General features: G+C 42.7%; 1 protein-coding gene across 4 annotated transcripts in view; it reads left to right on the plus strand.

The window, feature by feature from the left end:
• Positions 1 to 17398, plus strand: part of myh11a (myosin, heavy chain 11a, smooth muscle) — a 30465-nt gene that overhangs the window by 11741 nt on the left and 1326 nt on the right. For 2 of the 4 annotated variants that reach the window (XM_017416938.3, XM_017416939.3), the window contains exons 5-41: positions 3383 to 3482; positions 3614 to 3640; positions 5843 to 5935; positions 6028 to 6091; positions 6624 to 6722; positions 6833 to 6976; positions 7342 to 7437; positions 7556 to 7674; positions 8098 to 8250; positions 8362 to 8535; positions 8675 to 8848; positions 8943 to 9057; positions 9207 to 9400; positions 9530 to 9651; positions 9831 to 9900; positions 9987 to 10147; positions 10415 to 10523; positions 10634 to 10765; positions 10912 to 11118; positions 11225 to 11362; positions 11447 to 11570; positions 11686 to 11857; positions 11955 to 12167; positions 12322 to 12466; positions 12542 to 12748; positions 12868 to 12972; positions 13113 to 13265; positions 13430 to 13678; positions 13854 to 14066; positions 14166 to 14378; positions 14466 to 14627; positions 15018 to 15146; positions 15235 to 15323; positions 15417 to 15540; positions 15630 to 15838; positions 16010 to 16118; positions 16196 to 16368. In XM_017416938.3, coding sequence (XP_017272427.1) covers positions 3383 to 3482; positions 3614 to 3640; positions 5843 to 5935; positions 6028 to 6091; positions 6624 to 6722; positions 6833 to 6976; positions 7342 to 7437; positions 7556 to 7674; positions 8098 to 8250; positions 8362 to 8535; positions 8675 to 8848; positions 8943 to 9057; positions 9207 to 9400; positions 9530 to 9651; positions 9831 to 9900; positions 9987 to 10147; positions 10415 to 10523; positions 10634 to 10765; positions 10912 to 11118; positions 11225 to 11362; positions 11447 to 11570; positions 11686 to 11857; positions 11955 to 12167; positions 12322 to 12466; positions 12542 to 12748; positions 12868 to 12972; positions 13113 to 13265; positions 13430 to 13678; positions 13854 to 14066; positions 14166 to 14378; positions 14466 to 14627; positions 15018 to 15146; positions 15235 to 15323; positions 15417 to 15540; positions 15630 to 15838; positions 16010 to 16118; positions 16196 to 16368 — 5280 coding nt within the window. Of the gene's footprint in view, positions 1 to 3382; positions 3483 to 3613; positions 3641 to 5842; positions 5936 to 6027; positions 6092 to 6623; positions 6723 to 6832; positions 6977 to 7341; positions 7438 to 7555; positions 7675 to 8097; positions 8251 to 8361; positions 8536 to 8674; positions 8849 to 8942; positions 9058 to 9206; positions 9401 to 9529; positions 9652 to 9830; positions 9901 to 9986; positions 10148 to 10414; positions 10524 to 10633; positions 10766 to 10911; positions 11119 to 11224; positions 11363 to 11446; positions 11571 to 11685; positions 11858 to 11954; positions 12168 to 12321; positions 12467 to 12541; positions 12749 to 12867; positions 12973 to 13112; positions 13266 to 13429; positions 13679 to 13853; positions 14067 to 14165; positions 14379 to 14465; positions 14628 to 15017; positions 15147 to 15234; positions 15324 to 15416; positions 15541 to 15629; positions 15839 to 16009; positions 16119 to 16195; positions 16369 to 17133; positions 17167 to 17398 lie in introns of all 4 variants that reach the window. The other 2 variants (XM_017416941.3, XM_017416940.3) reach the window with 2 other exon arrangements.

Here is a 17398-nt window from a genome sequence, read left to right on the forward strand (position 1 = left end):
ACCAATTGTCATTTTTGTTTTTGTTTTTATGTTGCACTTTACACCAGCTTGTGCTCCATTTGTCCACTGTCACTAAAACAAATAAAGTAACTCCAGTAAAGCCTATCTAATTTAGATGCAGTAAAAAGATATAAAACGTCTCATATTTTCAAACTAACACTGAATACGTCTAATATGTTGATTCTCTGCAGAGTTGGAACAATTGGGCTGCTTACAGATTGTATTTTTTTTTTTTTAATCTTAACAGAAACTATCTTCTCGGGGTCTAATAGTTTCGGTAAATGAGCTGAGAGGAAAAAAAGCCTTTAATTTACTGCAACCAGGATGCAGCAAATTCTTTCCCATCAAACTATTTCCTCACCGATTAAGCTTCCTTATCAGAATGAAGAAGTTGAATCTATCGCAGCAGCCGAACTCTAAGAGTTTGTTGAATCTGATGGTGTTTTTGAGCCATAAATGTAGAAAAAGATCAGTATAAAACCTGCCGTCTGAGTTCATTTTAACTCTGTTCCGTCTTTATTTTTACAAAGATACATTAAAGATTCCTCACACTTCTGATATTTTTGATATTTCCTTTTGTCTCTGGTAAAAGTAGAATTAGTTTTTAATTTTTTCCTGTATAATTTATGACTTGGCGGCAGCATCCTCTGCTCATTTATTACCAGCAAAGGGTTTTATTTCCCTTCATCTGAGCAACTTCCTTTTAAAATATATTTAATGTCACCCAGTGCACTCATGAGGGGTGAAAACACCTATTCTGACAAAATAATCACGGAATAATTATGCATTAGTGTATAAAAGCCCAAACAAGGACATAACTAAAGAAAAATCAGTGTTGCTGCTCTGGCTATTTCTCTGCACAATATAAAGAATTTGTCAATAAAGAGGTTACCAGTCCACTAAAAAATATGTAGTTTATATTGTTTATTTTGTCTAAAAAAGGTCACCTCTTGTGTGTAATGTTGACTAAATGATCATCCTGAGGAGAGCAGCTTTCCCTTCATTTTGTCTTTGTGTTCATTTTAATGAAGAGGAATCAAATAAAAATTATAAAACACATTTAGAACAACCAGAGTTGACGAAAGGGCTGTAATGAATCAGACGTAAAAACATTAGAATTATAAACAAAAACCTATATAAAAACGCAAAACCAAGTAAAAATACTTAATGGCATAAATATGATCTAAAAACTCAAAGCATTTTTTTTAATTAAAAGTCAACGACAGACATCAATGAAGGGGGCACACTAATAGATCGGCCAGGGAAGACGAAGTCACGATCTCGCTTTAAAACGAGTAACTTTCTAAAGGATCTGTTCAGAAGATCGAAGAAGAAACAAGGAGTTTGACATCGTGGGAAGGTAGAAATAACATGAGTCGAAGAAATGGTTCATACTAGGAGACTGATTTTTACTTTATTTAAAGTTTTCTGTTTATACAGCCATTGTTGCCGTGGTGATTTATAATGCACCACCTCGTCAAACTCTCATCGTATGTCTCTTTCAGCGCATTTACTAGATTTCTTTAAATATTTCTTATTTTACTGGAGGCAAATCCCCGCCACAAAAAAAGAAAAATCCATAAAATCATGAAATACAATGGCAAATCAAAAGCGGTTAGACGATGTGGAGAAATATGATGGTCTTAAATGTCCTTAAGTGTTCTTATAATTGAGTGAAATCCTTCCTGGAGACCTGCAGAGAGAACAGGACAGTGCAGCGATGAATCATTTAGAGGAAAAACTCCGGTTCTTAGTGCCTGGATGCTGTATATCCTAACCAGGCCCGAGCTCGGCAGCGCAGTCGGATTCCTCTTCCAGCTGCCAAATGTCACGCAGAACATCCCAGGCCTTTTAAGGACCCCGAGCCGAGCGTGTTATCTGCGCCGTGGCTGATGGCTCTGGGATCAATCAAGCTCGTTTCCTGGAAAGAATCTGCCCGAGGTTTTGTTTAGAGATTTGAGTTACAAATTGAATTTTATAAGGTACGGTAGCGCATAATTTAGATTTCAGCCATCTAATGGCCTCCTAATTCTTCCTCGGTGCCACAGGAGGATTTTTCCAACTATTAAGTAGCTTCCAGATGCTTGGAGAGAGTTCAAATCATTTGATGTGAGCTTCTGTGGGAAGGTGATGAACAATTAATGCCTGTCGTAGATTGAGTGACCTCAGTTGATCAATTCTGACAGGTTGACTAGCTAACATATCTGAGCTGCCATCTTTAAATGTACTCCCTGTAAAGTATGAAATCTAACCTGTAAAAGGTTATCCCGATCTACATCAAATGGTACCGTTTGAAAGAGTTTACTCAAGTAGTTCTCCAGATTATTCAATGCATTTTGTTCTGAAATGCGGGTCCGCACTCGACGTAAACAAAGCACACAGCTGAATCTGCCAAAAGTCAGGTAGAAGCTTGAGTCGTAGCCTGTAGGTAAACCAATATGGCAGAATCAGGCAAGTGGCGTTAAGGTGGAAATAAAAGAGCGAATTTACTGCTAAACGTGAAAAAAAAGAAGTGTAAGACGACTGTCGAGGATAAATATCAGGGATTAGGAGCGCCATAAAGACGGCTCAGGATTCAAACACACCTGGTTTTTGAAAAATGTCTTTTAGACCGATAAGTTTACTTTTTGCTCATCTCAGGAAAACGCTGAAGTGACTGAAAATGCTAAAAACACGTGTCTTTGTTATAAAGTTTAATTTAAGGACACATTAACCATTGATATGAAGTGGAAAATACTGAGCAAATTTTTATTTTTTACTTGATAATTTTGTTTGCTTTTTGTCTGGTCTTCCAGTCTACTTGCTCAACCTTTTGTTTTTGTTTTTTCTCTTTTTAAATTTCACCTTTTATTTACAGTATACAGGTAATTTCATCGAGACACGGGCCCTCATTTTCAACAGAAACCTGTTTCAAGTGAAGATACAAGATAAAAATATAGTTTGAAATAAAATCAGAATCTACACTGCAAGAGCAAGAAGTTCTGAGCAAGAAGTTAAATCTTCATAAATTTGAAGTTTTTTTATTATTTACAAAGTATTACAGGATGTCACTGAATGACCATGCAGTCATTCAAAGCTGTCCCATTAATCACCTTTTCATACACATCATTTGGCCTTTTATCTCTCTTCAAACATAACATTTATTTGAAAATAATATGTTTAAGCGGCTACCTGCTGAATGAAGGTTCATGTTTCGTAACTGTGTGATTTAAAACTGAAACATAAGTGAGACGTTTAGTCGTCAAACTTTAAAATCCTGCATTATGAAAAGCTGTGTGAACAGAACGATTTTCATTTAAACAAGTTTCTTGAGCTGTCAGTGCTTCCTATCTTCACTGTCTTTGGCGTTCACTCTCTTCGTTTTGTTTTTCGCCCTCTTCAGTGGGGAGTCTGGTGCCGGGAAGACGGAGAACACCAAGAAGGTCATCCAGTATCTGGCTGTTGTGGCCTCCTCTCACAAAGGGAAGAAGGACAGCAGTGCTGTAGGTATCTGTGTGGTGGTGATGGGGGGGGGAAGTCATGTTAACATCTCTCAGCCAGTTCCCTCGCTCCTTAACGTGTGCAGAAAAAACTGCCCAGTTTAATCCTGTATATTGCCGTTTCCTCCAAATAGCAACAATCAGGATCACAGTTTGCCTACGTGAGTAAAGGGGAATGCCCGGAGTGTGGTTTTGTGTGTGGTGTTTGTGTTTTTAATTCCTTAAATTAGAAAAGTGCATGAAGGTAGTGTCACAGAGCTGCCCAAACAAAATTCTCTTTATTTTACTTGCACTAGTGGTCAAGATGTTAGCTTTAATGTTCAGTTAGATGGCATTTTCCCTAATGTTTTGTCATCAGAGCGGATTTAAAACGGCCCCTTCGCTAGAATAAAATGTTGGCGTTTTCTGGAAACCACGGATACGTGTATCCTCAGCTTCCAAAATCAAACTGCTAACTTTTTACTCTGGCTAGTTTAGACTGCATGATCATTGCTCTATAGTCACTTTTGAAACCTCAAACTGCTCAGTGATGGACGTCCCGATTTTTTGTTTTTTATCCCTTCTGCAGAGGTTCATTATGTGGATTTTATTTTTGTCATCCGTCTTTTTCGGACATCCTTTCACTGTCAGAGGAGATGAAAATGAAACCTCTCTGACAGTAAAAGGGTCTCTCACAGTCAAACGAGCACAGTGTGAGCATGCCCATTTCCTGTTCTTGTCTGTCCAACGCCGGCCTCCCTTCCTCTCCCTCCTCCTCCTCCTCATCGTTCTTTTACCTGCCAGGTGGCAAATGCAAACCTTTCGAGTAGCAGGGACCTGGTGTTTATGTTGTACAAAAACAAAAAAAAAGTACACATAAATGTACCAATTCAACATGTTCTCTGTCTGGGCTCGGTCTTCAGATCTGAGCTTTTGCCAAAGAAAAACAGTGCTGCAGACAGTCGTGCAAGTAGATGCCGTTGGCCTAGTTTTTGGAGGTATGTCTTGGAAATTTGTGAGTCAAAGATCTCACACACCCACTGAGCTCTCCAGAGGAAATTCTTCAAATGTACACAGTCTTCTGTAAGCCCCAGAGGCTCCCACGAACTTTATCTGAACAGAAATAGTATTGGGAAAATTCTTCTTCTGTGCTCTGTCCTCGTCAGGCACTTTTCTGTGTCTGCTTCTGCTTTTTAAACAATGTCTTAAAGAGCAATCCTCTGTTTCAGCTGCTGTTTTCCTCTTATTTCTGTTTCGCTGTGCTTTCTTTCTGTCTTTCTCTCCCTTTTCCCACAGTAGTTTTAATTGACAGGACCTTCTTCTCTGCTTTGCCGCCTCTGAGCTGCACCTCATCAGTGGGTCTGTATCTCCTTTTTTGTCTCAAGTAACTCTTTAGGTTTCATTTTAACAAACCATCATTTTTTTCCTTAAAAGACAACTAAAACTAATACAAAATATAACGGATATTTAAGTTAGGATTCTCAAATTACTTCAAGGGAAATGTCTAATTTTACATTTAAGGGTCCACCAAAGTAAGGCTTCTCTGCACACAAAGACCACAAATTATGTGATTTTTAAACTCCTAATTACTGACAAATTAGCATCTGTCTAAACACATTCATCACCAGTCTTTATGCTGGTTTTCTTCTAAGCACTAACATTTTAAAAAAAAAGCATTTCTCCTGTCCTTCGTTGAGGCTTTAGCTCGTTTACACACAGGGTGTTTTTAAGTGAAAGTTTACTTAGAGGTCAGCGCTGCCTGACCTTGATCCAGACCCAGAAGAACCACTTTGATCAGGTGGATTAGCTTCATTCCAAGTGACGGGCTGTCTGCTTCGTTTACTGATGTTGACTCGGCTCCACTTGCTCTGCAGTCACGATGGAAGCAAATCTCATCTGTTTTAGAACGTTTGTATGAATCATTTTGGTTACCCAACATGCTAAATGAAAAGGTGCTGTAACAGAAATCTTCCACTCTGTCACTAGCTTCCTGGTCCTCGAGGGCCACCATCCTGCATGTTTTACTTGTTTCTCTGCTCTGACACACCTGGTTTGAATGAATGGATGATTAACAGGCTTCTGCAGAACATGAAGAGGTCATTTAACCCCTGAATCAGGTGTGTTGGAGTAAAGAAAGAAGTAAAACATGCAGGATGGTGGCTCTCGACCAGGATTGCCCACCCCTGATTTAAAGTCTTCCTAAAAACTGAAGTATTTTTATATAATTGTGTCGCCTTTTGTTTACAGCTCACTATAAAATGTTTATTCTGGTTGATAAACCCTAGCACCCATCCTGAACCATCCCATCCCTGTCCAGCACCACCTCTCTGCGCTCCACCTCGGAGAATAACAGGAATATTTCTGTGTATGACTGTCGTCACCAGGGGGAGCTGGAGAAGCAGCTCCTGCAGGCCAATCCCATCCTGGAGGCCTTCGGAAACGCCAAAACCATCAAGAATGACAACTCCTCTCGATTTGTGGGTTTGCTGTTCTCGAAACAGAATGTTTTATTTCCTGAGTTTTGTTTTAAAGGCATAGCCCTTCATGAAACTCCTTTTTGCTCTTTCAGGGAAAATTCATCCGTATCAACTTTGACGTCACCGGTTACATCGTTGGAGCCAACATTGAGACTTGTATCCTTTATAAAATTACTAGCAGGAAAAAAAAACTACTTTGACTTCTCAAGCTCTTCTCAAACATTTAGGAAATGACTAATTTAGGAAGCTAGGGTGATTTTATTTTAGTAATTGTTACTTTCTTGCCTTGCTGATCCCTTCTGGTGTCAATAAAATCACTGGCAAACACATGATTGACCCGTTCTCTCAGATTTTGTTTTAATTCTAAACATAAAAAGAAAATAAATTTTTTTAGAAACCTTCTCAACCAATTTTGATCATAAAAAAGGCTTTCCCCCCCCCCCAGATTAATCGTTTCTGGGGTTTTTTAATCAGATAACCACTCATTTTTTGGTTTTTCAGAACTGATTCTTGGTAAGAGAATCTAATTTCCAAACCATGCCCGGACCAGTTTTTCCACACTGTAAAAATAAGCTTTTTTTTTTTTTTTTGTCCCTGTAAAATGGAGCTTTTTATTGTCTGAGCCTAAACCGAAGTTCACATGCGTAAAGAAGTATATTTAAGTTCTTCAACAAGTTTCTGCTCTCAGATCTGCTGGAAAAGTCTCGCTGTATCCGACAGGCAAAGACGGAGAGAGCTTTTCACATCTTCTACTACATGATTGCTGGTGCCAAGGACAAACAGTACGGTAAGCTAACATGCTTTAATTTATTGTGTTTAACTCATTTCTACATATCATACATTGTTGAATCTTCTCACAAAGAGACATAATCTTACAACAGCTCGTTTTATTTTCAGAGGACCTTCTTCTGGAGTCCTTCAGTAACTACCGCTTCCTGAGTTCAGGTCACGTTCAGATCCCTGCTCAGCAAGATGACGAGATGTTTGAGGAGACCATGGAGGCGATGAAAATCATGGGCTTAACCGATGAGGAGAGAATAGGTATCATTAATAATTTAAATACGTTGCTCTCGATCATTATGGTAAACTGTACTGTACTTATGCAGCGCCTTTCTAGCCAATCAGGACACTCAAAGCGCTTTATAACACAACCTGTGCCCTCATTTACCCATCCTCACACATTCATACAGCACTCTCATACAAAGCTAATCTGAATAAATCAGTCTTTAGTGACTAATCAGTGCTTTAAACTCCATTCATATGTGTGACTCCTGCCAGGAATCGGACCTCCAACTCTCTCATTGGAGGACGACTGGTCTAACTGCTCGGTTTCTGTTGAAACAGTGAAACTGTGACTGTACTTGTTCTGCACAGTTTAAACGGTATGTTTGCTTTTTATTTTGCAGATATACTGAAGGTGTGTTCCACAGTGATGCAGCTGGGAAACATTGAGTTCAAAAAAGAGAGGAATCAGGAGCAGGCCACCATGCCAGACAACACAGGTTAGATATTTTAACTGTTTCCGTTCATAAACGTTCTGCTATCGTTACCAGCCGGACAGTTTTAACATTTGTCCCTTGCTGTTAGAAGTGTAGCACACATCTAATTTTGTCTCTGCAGCGGCTCAGAAGGTGTGTCACCTGCAAGGCATCAACGTGACGGACTTCACCAGAGCCATCCTCACCCCTCGCATCAAAGTGGGTCGGGAGGTGGTGCAGAAGGCGCAGACCAAAGAGCAGGTGCTGTAGCAGTCCACTTGTGCCAAAACTCACTGCTCGTGTCTCGGAAGAAAACAACCAGTGCAAACGTATGATGAAGTGTGATGAAGATGATGTTTTACTTCTTGCCAGCGTGTATCTGTGCATCCATGGTCCATAAAGCTTTCAGTAATTGTCCGTAAACGTGCAAGTAGGATTGTACCAGTTGTCACAGCAATGCAAACTACCAAACTGCCGCCTGAATGACAGTTCACACCTATATAGAAATTAAAAAAAGAAAAGTGACACATACTGACTTAACTTGGGTCTTAACACTGATCTAACATAAAGGGCTCATACAGGTTCTACAAGCTATAAAATGTTTAAACAGCACAGATAATCAATGTCCAAATTATTTAAACCTGTACCCTACTCTGAATTCTTATTTTCTTTCTTTTTTCTTAGGCTGACTTTGCTGTGGAAGCGTTGGCTAAGGCCGTTTATGAGCGACTGTTTCGCTGGATCCTGGGCCGGGTCAACAAAGCCCTGGACAAGACCAAACGGCAGGGAGCCTCTTTCCTGGGAATCCTCGATATTGCCGGATTTGAGATCTTCGAAGTGCGAACACGTTAATCTGAAAACCTTTATGAAAACTCCATGTGCATGGATTTAATTTTGTAAACACCAAAGCGTACAGTGCGCGTGATGTCGGTCTCCTGGTCGTTGCAGGACAACTCCTTTGAGCAGCTGTGCATCAACTACACCAACGAGAAGCTGCAGCAGCTCTTCAACCACACCATGTTCATCCTGGAGCAGGAGGAGTACCAGAGGGAGGGCATCGAGTGGAACTTCATTGACTTCGGTCTCGACCTGCAGCCCTGCATTGAGCTCATCGAGAGGCCGGTAACTATTACCGAGTCTGTTTAAATACTACTGATGTTTGATGTGTTACTATGAAAGGTTCTCCTTTTCCTCACAGATGCATCTTAAGATTCTGTGTATATAATTTTTTTGGTTAATCTTAATTCTGTGGTCTTTGCAGAATAATCCTCCAGGCATCCTGGCCCTGCTGGATGAAGAGTGCTGGTTCCCAAAAGCCACAGATGTCTCTTTTGTGGAGAAACTCATGAACACTCAAGGAAACCACATGAAATTTGCCAAACCTAAGCAGCTTAAAGACAAAACTGAGTTCTCTATTCTTCACTATGCTGGAAAGGTGAGTAGAAGACTCATAGGTCCTGTTAAGGGCGTAAAATCTTCTATTTTTTTTGTTTCATGAATTCACGTAACATGGATATTTTGTATTTTAGGTGGACTATAACGCCACAGCCTGGCTGACAAAGAACATGGATCCCTTAAATGACAATGTCACATCACTGCTCAGCAATTCCTCCAGCCAGTTTGTGCAAGACCTCTGGAAAGATGGTGAGGTGTCTGAATATTACTGCAGCCACACATGACTGATCCAAAAGCAAAATATGGACTTTTATCTGACAACAAACACACATTCTCCAGTTTTATGATGATCCAAACACAGTTTGTTCATTCACCGTTTGTGTTTTGTTGTATTTCAGCGGACAGAGTTGTGGGTCTTGACACAATAGCCAAGATGACGGACAGCTCCATGCCCAGCGCTTCAAAGACCAAGAAGGGAATGTTTCGAACAGTCGGCCAGCTTTATAAGGAGTCTCTGGCAAAACTCATGACCACACTGCACAACACTCAGCCCAACTTCGTCAGATGCATCATCCCCAACCACGAGAAGAGGGTAACTTGGTCGTCTTTTATTGAAAAAGCAATCTAAGACACAATTGGTGTTTATAGAGGCATAAATTAACTGTAAACAATCAGAAATTCAAGCTACATCTATTTTATCATTAAAATCTTCTCTTCTCAGGCAGGAAAGCTGGATGCCCACCTGGTCCTGGAGCAGCTGAGGTGCAACGGTGTGTTGGAGGGAATCCGAATCTGCCGACAGGGTTTCCCCAATCGAATCGTCTTCCAGGAGTTCCGCCAACGGTGAATTTAGCTATGAGTACAACAAGTTTTAAAACCAGTTTACCCTGAGGTGGACCTGGGACCTGTCCAGGGTGTCCCCCGCCTCTCGCACAGTGACTGCTGGAGATGTGCACCAGCTCCCCTCGAGTGAAGAAAATGGATGGATGTAATAAATGTAAAATCTCTCTACCTCTTTACAGATATGAGATCTTGGCTGCAAGTGCTATTCCTAAAGGTTTCATGGATGGCAAACAAGCCTGCTGCCTCATGGTGGGCACATGTACTCAAAATGTATATTTCTCCTTAAATTCAACACTCAAAGCAATACTCAGACCACTGATCCCATGCTTGTGCAGATCAAACACCTGGACTTAGACCCCAACCTGTACAGGATTGGCCAGAGTAAAATCTTCTTCCGCACAGGAGTGCTCGCCCAGCTGGAGGAGGAGAGAGATCTGAAGATCACTGTGATCATCATCGCTTTCCAGGCTCAGGCCAGAGGCTTCTTGGCCAGAAAGTATGAACGTTCAAGCCTCCACACACACACACACACACACACACACACACACACACACACACACACTTCACCCTCCTAATAACCCGAGTTGTTTGGGCTGCATCACATTTTGGACAGTATTTTGGCTGCTTTAATTCATCATTTAAGGAACTGTTCCTCTTGCTGTTTTGTTTTCCCTCATTTCTGAAGAAAAAACGTGACATGTTGCAATAAATCACATGTGATGTAATGTTTTGTTTTTTTTTTTCTCTTGTTGTATTTTTAAAGGGCATTTGCCAAATTGCAACAGCAGCTAACAGCCATGAAAGTGATCCAGAGGAACTGTGCTGCTTACCTCAAACTCAGGAACTGGCAGTGGTGGAGGCTCTTCACGAAGGTCAGCTCCATACCAGTGCAATGACGTCACAGCGCAGCCTTGTGTTTTGGGCTGTATTTGTATGTTTTTATGTAGAACCAACTGTCGATGCCAATCCTTCTGAACTACAGGTCAAGCCTCTGCTGCAAGTGACCCGACAGGAGGAGGAGATGAGTTTAAAGGAAGAAGAGCTGCAGAAAGCCAAAGACGTGGCCTCAAAGTTTGAGTCTGAGCTGAAAGAAATCACCTTGAAACAGACACAGGTAAAAGTTAAAACGACAAACACTTTACTTAAAATATGTCATAGCCATATAACTGAGCTTTGTTACCCATTTTATGCTTGTGTTTGGTGGATAAATTTTATGATTGTAAGCCGATGAGAGCTGAACTGTTTAATTCTGTCCTGCAGATTGTTGAGGAGAGGAACGCCCTGCAGGAGCAGCTTCAGGCAGAGACGGAGCTGTACGCAGAGGCTGAGGAGATGAGGGTCCGTCTGGCAGCTAAGAAACAGGAGCTGGAAGAGATCCTTCACGAGATGGAGGCGAGGCTGGACGAAGAGGAGGAACGTGCTCAGACACTGCTGCTCGACAAGAAGAAGATGCAGCAGCAGATGCAGGTCTGGGCATCACTTTCTTGGTTTCCCTTTTATTCTGCGCACAGGTTTTATCTTTTTGACAGATTCAAATGCATAAACTGTCGATGGCGTGTGTTTAAATTTGTAGGAACTAGAGGAACATTTGGAAGAGGAGGAGGACGCCCGTCAAAAGCTGCAGCTGGAAAAGGTCACTTGTGAGGGAAAGATTAAAAAGCTGGAGGATGACATTCTGGTAATGGAGGACCACAACAACAAGCTTCTGAAGGTCAGGTTTGGAAATCAGAACGGTTTAAATCAGATTTTAGTGAATTATTTATTTAGGGTTTATTTGATGTTGTGGTTTTTTTAGGAGCGTAAGCTGTTGGAGGAAAGAGTTGCAGACTTTAGTGCCAACCTGGCAGAAGAAGAAGAGAAATCGAAGAACCTCACCAAACTCAAAAATAAACACGAGTCTATGATCTCAGAATTGGAAGGTATTTTTTTTATTATGCATCAAAATGAGCCAAACAACTCTTACACTTTGGAAAGACATATTTTAGGTTTTGTTAAGTAGATTTCTGAGTGATTTTATTTTTTCTTCCGTTTTAGTTCGTTTGAAGAAAGAAGAAAAGACTCGTCAGGAGCTGGATAAGGCGAAGCGAAAGTTGGAGGCAGAGTCTAATGACCTACAGGAGCAGATAGCCGACCTGCAGGCTCAGATCTCTGACCTCAAAGCTCAGCTTGCCAAAAAGGACGAGGAGCTGCAGAACGCATTGGCAAGGTGACGTCAAGCTCTGCTGATGTTTTTTAGTTAAACTTTTAAGCATATTTGCAAAAGTACCACTAACATTTTCCTTGCGCTCCTTTTATTCTCCCAGGTTAGAAGATGAGATGGCTCAGAAAAACAACGCTCTGAAGAAGATCAGAGAGCTGGAGGGACACATCTCTGACCTGCAGGAAGACCTCGACTCTGAGCGAGCGGCCAGAAACAAGGCAGAGAAGATCAAACGGGACCTCGGAGAGGAGCTGGAGGCGCTCAAGTCTGAGCTAGAAGACACACTCGACACGACTGCAACACAGCAGGAGCTAAGGTTAGTCACAACAGGCTCAAATGCACAACATGGGTTTAAAGTTAAGAGCAACAAACCAGAAAGCCTAAGTGTTGTGTGTGTGTAAAAGGTGAGGTTGACAGTCATATTTGTAAAATCTAAAAACATTTTGCGTGGTCCATCATTCTTTCTGCAGAGCCAAACGTGAGCAGGAGGTTACGCTGCTGAAGAGAGCCATTGACGATGAGAACCGCATGCATGAGGCTCAGATACAGGAGATGAGACAGAAACACACCCAGGCTGTGGAGGAGCTCACTGAGCAGCTGGAGCAGTCCAAACGAGTAGGCCTTTTATTATTTTAAACTGTCCCTGATCTCTCCGTACACACTGATATCAGTCCTCCTCCCTCCGTTCAGGTGAAGACCAATCTGGAAAAGGCTAAACAAGCTCTGGAGAAGGAAACCTCTGAGTTAACCATGGAGGTGCGCTCGCTGGCTCAGGCCAAGCAGGACGGGGAGCACAAGAGGAAGAAGCTGGAGGGTCAGGTGGTGGATCTGCAGTCACGCTTCACCGACAGCGAGAAGCAGAAGGCTGAGCTGAGCGAACGCTGCTCTAAAGTCACTGTAAATCTCTTTCTGTACTTGCTTAAACTCCAATGAGGGAAAAATAAATAACATTTTTAACAGTGTCACACTCCAATGCGAACTTAAAGATGCGGTTTCTGCGACTTCTCTCCACACAGGTTGAACTTGAAAGTGTGACAAACCTACTGAACGAGGCAGAGGGCAAGAACATCAAACTGAGCAAAGATGTTAACAGTCTCACTTCTCAACTCCAAGACTCGCAGGTAAATTACGCGTTTGAAACAGGAAGAATTCAGTCCCCATCAAGCTTTCCTCTTGCACTGAAATGTATCCAGTGAATTTTAGCGACAGGAAGTCTGAGGGAAGTTTAAACATTAACTCCTGATCTACTGCGCCGTCACAGGAGCTGCTGGCTGAGGAGACGCGTCAGAAACTCCAGATCTCGACGAAGCTGCGGCAAGCAGAGGATGATAATCACAGCTTGCAGGAGCAGCTTGAAGAGGAGATGGAGGCCAAGAGGAACGTGGAGCGACATGTCTCCACCCTCAACATCCAGGTCAGGAGTCAAAGCAGAAATTATACAAGTTGGTAGTGAAATTATGTAGGAAATAGGATGAAAATCAGTAAGACGATAAAAAAAATTCTTTGGAAAAAAGAACTGTTGGAGACACGGAAAGGAGACCTGCCAATTAAGTTTATGCAGTATTTGCATGTGTGTAGTTATCAGATGCAAAGAAGAAGCTGGAAGAAATGTCAGGGAACGTTGAGCTTTTGGAAGAAGGGAAAAAACGACTGCAGAGAGATTTGGAGGCAGCCAACACTCAGTTCGAAGAGAAGGCCTCGGCGTACGACAAGCTGGAGAAGACCAAAAACCGTCTGCAGCAGGAGCTGGAGGACACGCTGATGGACCTGGACAACCAGAGGCAGATTGTGTCAAACCTGGAGAAGAAACAGAAGAAGTTTGACCAGGTGACAAAGAATCAGAAAACTAACAGTCTTTGATTCATAATGCTTGCAAAATTTACTTCCTTTCTTGCATTTAAGAGATGTTAATTGAAATGTACTCTTTCTTTCAAAAAGCGTGTTAAGAGTCTTCTAGAATGAGTCTTATAAATAATCCATGTTTGTCGTCTCTGACCTTCAGATGCTGGCTGAAGAGAAGAGCATCTCCAGCAAATACGCAGAGGAGAGAGACCGTGCAGAAGCCGAGGCCAGAGAAAAGGAAACCAAGGCTCTGTCCCTGGCGAGAGCTCTGGAAGAGGCCCAGGATGGCAGAGAGGAGCTGGAGAGGGCCAACAAGGCTCTGAGGGTGGAGATGGAGGACCTGATCAGTTCCAAGGATGATGTGGGAAAAAATGTGAGTGCTTCTTTGCCTCTCAATCCTGTGGCCTTTCCTTGCAGTTACAAAAAAAAAAAGAGAGCATCCCAGTTAATTTGAAAACTTATTGATGGGCAGGTACACGAGCTGGAGAAGTCCAAACGAGCCCTGGAGGCCCAGGTGGAGGAGATGAAGACCCAGCTGGAGGAGCTGGAGGATGAGCTGCAGGCGGCTGAGGATGCTAAGCTGCGTTTGGAGGTCAACATGCAGGCCCTGAAAGCCCAGTTCGAAAGAGACCTCCAGGGACGGGACGAGATGGGAGAGGAGAAGAAGAGGCAGCTCGTCAAGCAGGTAAACAGAGCGTTCAGCACTTCATCCTCTCCTGGCAGGAGAGCTTCACACCAGCAGGTTTGAAACTGTGATGCTCACCAACCGCAGGTCCGGGAGTTGGAGACGGAATTGGAAGACGAACGTAAACAGAAAGCCCAGGCGGCAGCAGCCAAAAAGAAGCTGGAGACAGACATGAAAGATCTGGAAGGACAGATTGAGACAGCCAATAAGGGACGAGATGAAGCCATCAAGCAGCTCCGCAAGCTTCAGGTGAGAGAGGGGGAAAAAAACTCATCTCAGATTCAAGATGGAGGAATATTGTAGATTATCCTAACATGTGATGCAGGTTTTCTTTTGGTAGTTTTATTTATTTATTCAAACATGTAAATCTCAAAATGTCTTTACAAAAAATTATTAAGTGTCTGCAATGTCATTCACATGGACACATAGCTTAGCTGCAGGTCAAACATCTGACTTAATTGGCTTTTTTCTTTTTAAACATAAAAGTCTGAGCACCAATCTTCTGAATGAGTTGAAAGCTTTGATGTATGAACGGCTAAAATAGGACAGAGTGTGCAGAAGTAGTTAAATTAGTGATGAATGAAGGAAAACGATCTGAATGCTGAATCCTGTCTTCTCTGCTTCTGCTGCTCCCTTCAGGCCCAGATGAAGGACTTCCAGAGGGAGCTGGAGGACGCCCGGGCTGCTCGGGAGGAGGTGCTGTCCACTGCGAAGGAGAGCGAGAGGAAGGCAAAGAGTCTGGAGGCTGAGCTCATCCAGTTACAGGAGGTGATTCTGTCAATCCCCAGCAGAACAACAAACCTCTCTGTGAGCAGAGTTTTCTAAATAATCAGACGAATCTCTAATCTGTTCCCAGGAACTGGCTTCAGCTGAAAGGGCCCGGAAGCAGGCAGAAGCTGAGAGAGACGAGCTCTCTGATGAGCTGGCAAGCAACACGTCTGGAAAGTGGGTGGAAAGTTCACGTTTTAGCCTTCATTGTGAAGTAAATCGAGAGAACAAACCATATTGATGTTTGCCGCTGTGGTCTGATGTGCTCAGATCAGCCTTGGCAGATGAGAAGCGCCGTCTGGAAGCGAAGATCTCCCAGCTGGAGGAGGAGCTGGAGGAGGAGCAGGGCAACATGGAGATCCTCAACGACAGGCTGAGGAAGAGCTCCCAGCAGGTGACGAGACTGGCGGAGCTTCTCGAGCCGGGACGCAGTGAAACGAAAGTGCTCGGAAACGTGACCGTGGCTCGTGTTTCGCCCCGCAGGTGGAGCAGCTGAACAACGAGCTGCAGACGGAGCGCAGCACCTCTCAGAAGAACGAGAGCGCTCGGCAGCAGATGGAGCGCCAGAACAAGGAGCTGAAGGCCAAACTTCTGGAGATGGAGAACCAGGTCAAGTCCAAGTTCAAGTCCTCCATCTCTGCACTGGAGGCTAAAGTGGCACAGCTGGAGGAGCAGCTGGAGCAGGAGAACAGGTTAGGATCAAATAATCACCCAAAACCTGTTTTATACAAGAATATAAGCTTCTGTCGGCTGGTTTTAATTTATTAGACTTAATATTTTCCAGTAAGAAATAAACTTTTATCTGCAGTTAGTTGTATGACTGATTGTTTGTTTGTTTGAACTCTTTTTCTGTTTCGTTGTAGAGATAAGCAGGCAAATGCCAAGAGTGTGCGCCAGAAGGACAAAAAGCTCAAAGACCTGATGATGCAGCTGGAAGACGAACGGAAACAGGCCGAGCAGTACAAAGATCAGGTCCGTACACTCAGTGCATCCGTACCGATTCAGATTCGTGTTCAGGTGTCGTTCTAAGCTGAACCCTAACCCGCCAGGCGGAGAAGTCCACCTCTCGCATGAAGCAGCTGAAGCGGCAGCTGGAGGAGTCGGAGGAGGAGTCTCAGCGTGCGACGGCTGCTCGCAGGAAGCTGCAGCGGGAGCTGGACGAAGCCACCGAGGCCAACGACGCCATGAGCCGCGAGGTCAATTCTCTCAAGAGCAAACTCAGGTAGGACGGCGTGCTCATCTCCGTCGCCTTTTTGTTTCTGTGGTGCTGCGACAGGACAAATATCTGCATAATATATACAGAAAGTGCAAATTTTAATTATAAACCACCTATAATTTCCTTTTTTTATATACTTAAAAGCAAAGGAGCCGGTCCTTATCTGAAGGGTTTATCTTTGACCTTTAGCTGCTTTTTGACTCGTTTTCAGTCCAGTTTTTCTACCTGATCATGACGGTATATTGTTGATTGTGTGCAGTTAAAAAAGAAAACACAAAAGAAGGGGTGGGGGATCAAGCAAAGACCTAACAGAGGACTTCAGATTGAATAATCCATCAGCTGATCATCTCAGAGCTATTGAGGAATCACCTTGATTGTGCTAAAGTTAAATTTTTTTGTCAAAAAACACACATCCAACAACAAAAAAAATGGAACAAACCATCACTGTAGACGTTTATGCCTTTTACTGACAGCACTGGATCATTTCTGAGTTTAGGAGCCTTTTTTAGACTTTGAAAAACCTTCATAAATCCTGAAGAACGATTAATCAAAACCACTCTGAAAGATTACAAGAAAGTCTCAGGAATGACATTTTTTTTACCCAACTATATCTTTCCTCGGATCAGCTTTGGGCGCTGAAGAGCCCAGCGTCACCACAGCCGCCTTCTCGGGGTTGAAAAGTTGTTTCATGTTTCTTAATTTAGTCCCTGAGCAGGAAATGAAACATTTACTGAGTAAAGACGAAAACCACCCTGTCCATCTCTATTACAGAGGCAACCCTGAACCTAAGGAGTAACACAGCAGGTACCTCTGCGCCTAAAGTTACCCCTCATTCATTTAAGATCTTTTCATTCTCCGTGCACTCTAAATGCTCTCATTTCTTTCACTGAGCCTAACTGAGGGAAATATGGCTCATCGAACAGTGATTTAAAAAAAATAAAGGAAATTACAAAGTTGCATTGAGTTCTCATTTTCAGATGGCCATGTTTTTCCTCAGTGCTTGGTTTAAGTGTCATAAACCGAACTCATTTTCCTG

Source organism: Kryptolebias marmoratus, linkage group LG3 (genome assembly GCF_001649575.2).
Source record: "Kryptolebias marmoratus isolate JLee-2015 linkage group LG3, ASM164957v2, whole genome shotgun sequence".
Taxonomy (NCBI): domain Eukaryota; kingdom Metazoa; phylum Chordata; class Actinopteri; order Cyprinodontiformes; family Rivulidae; genus Kryptolebias; species Kryptolebias marmoratus.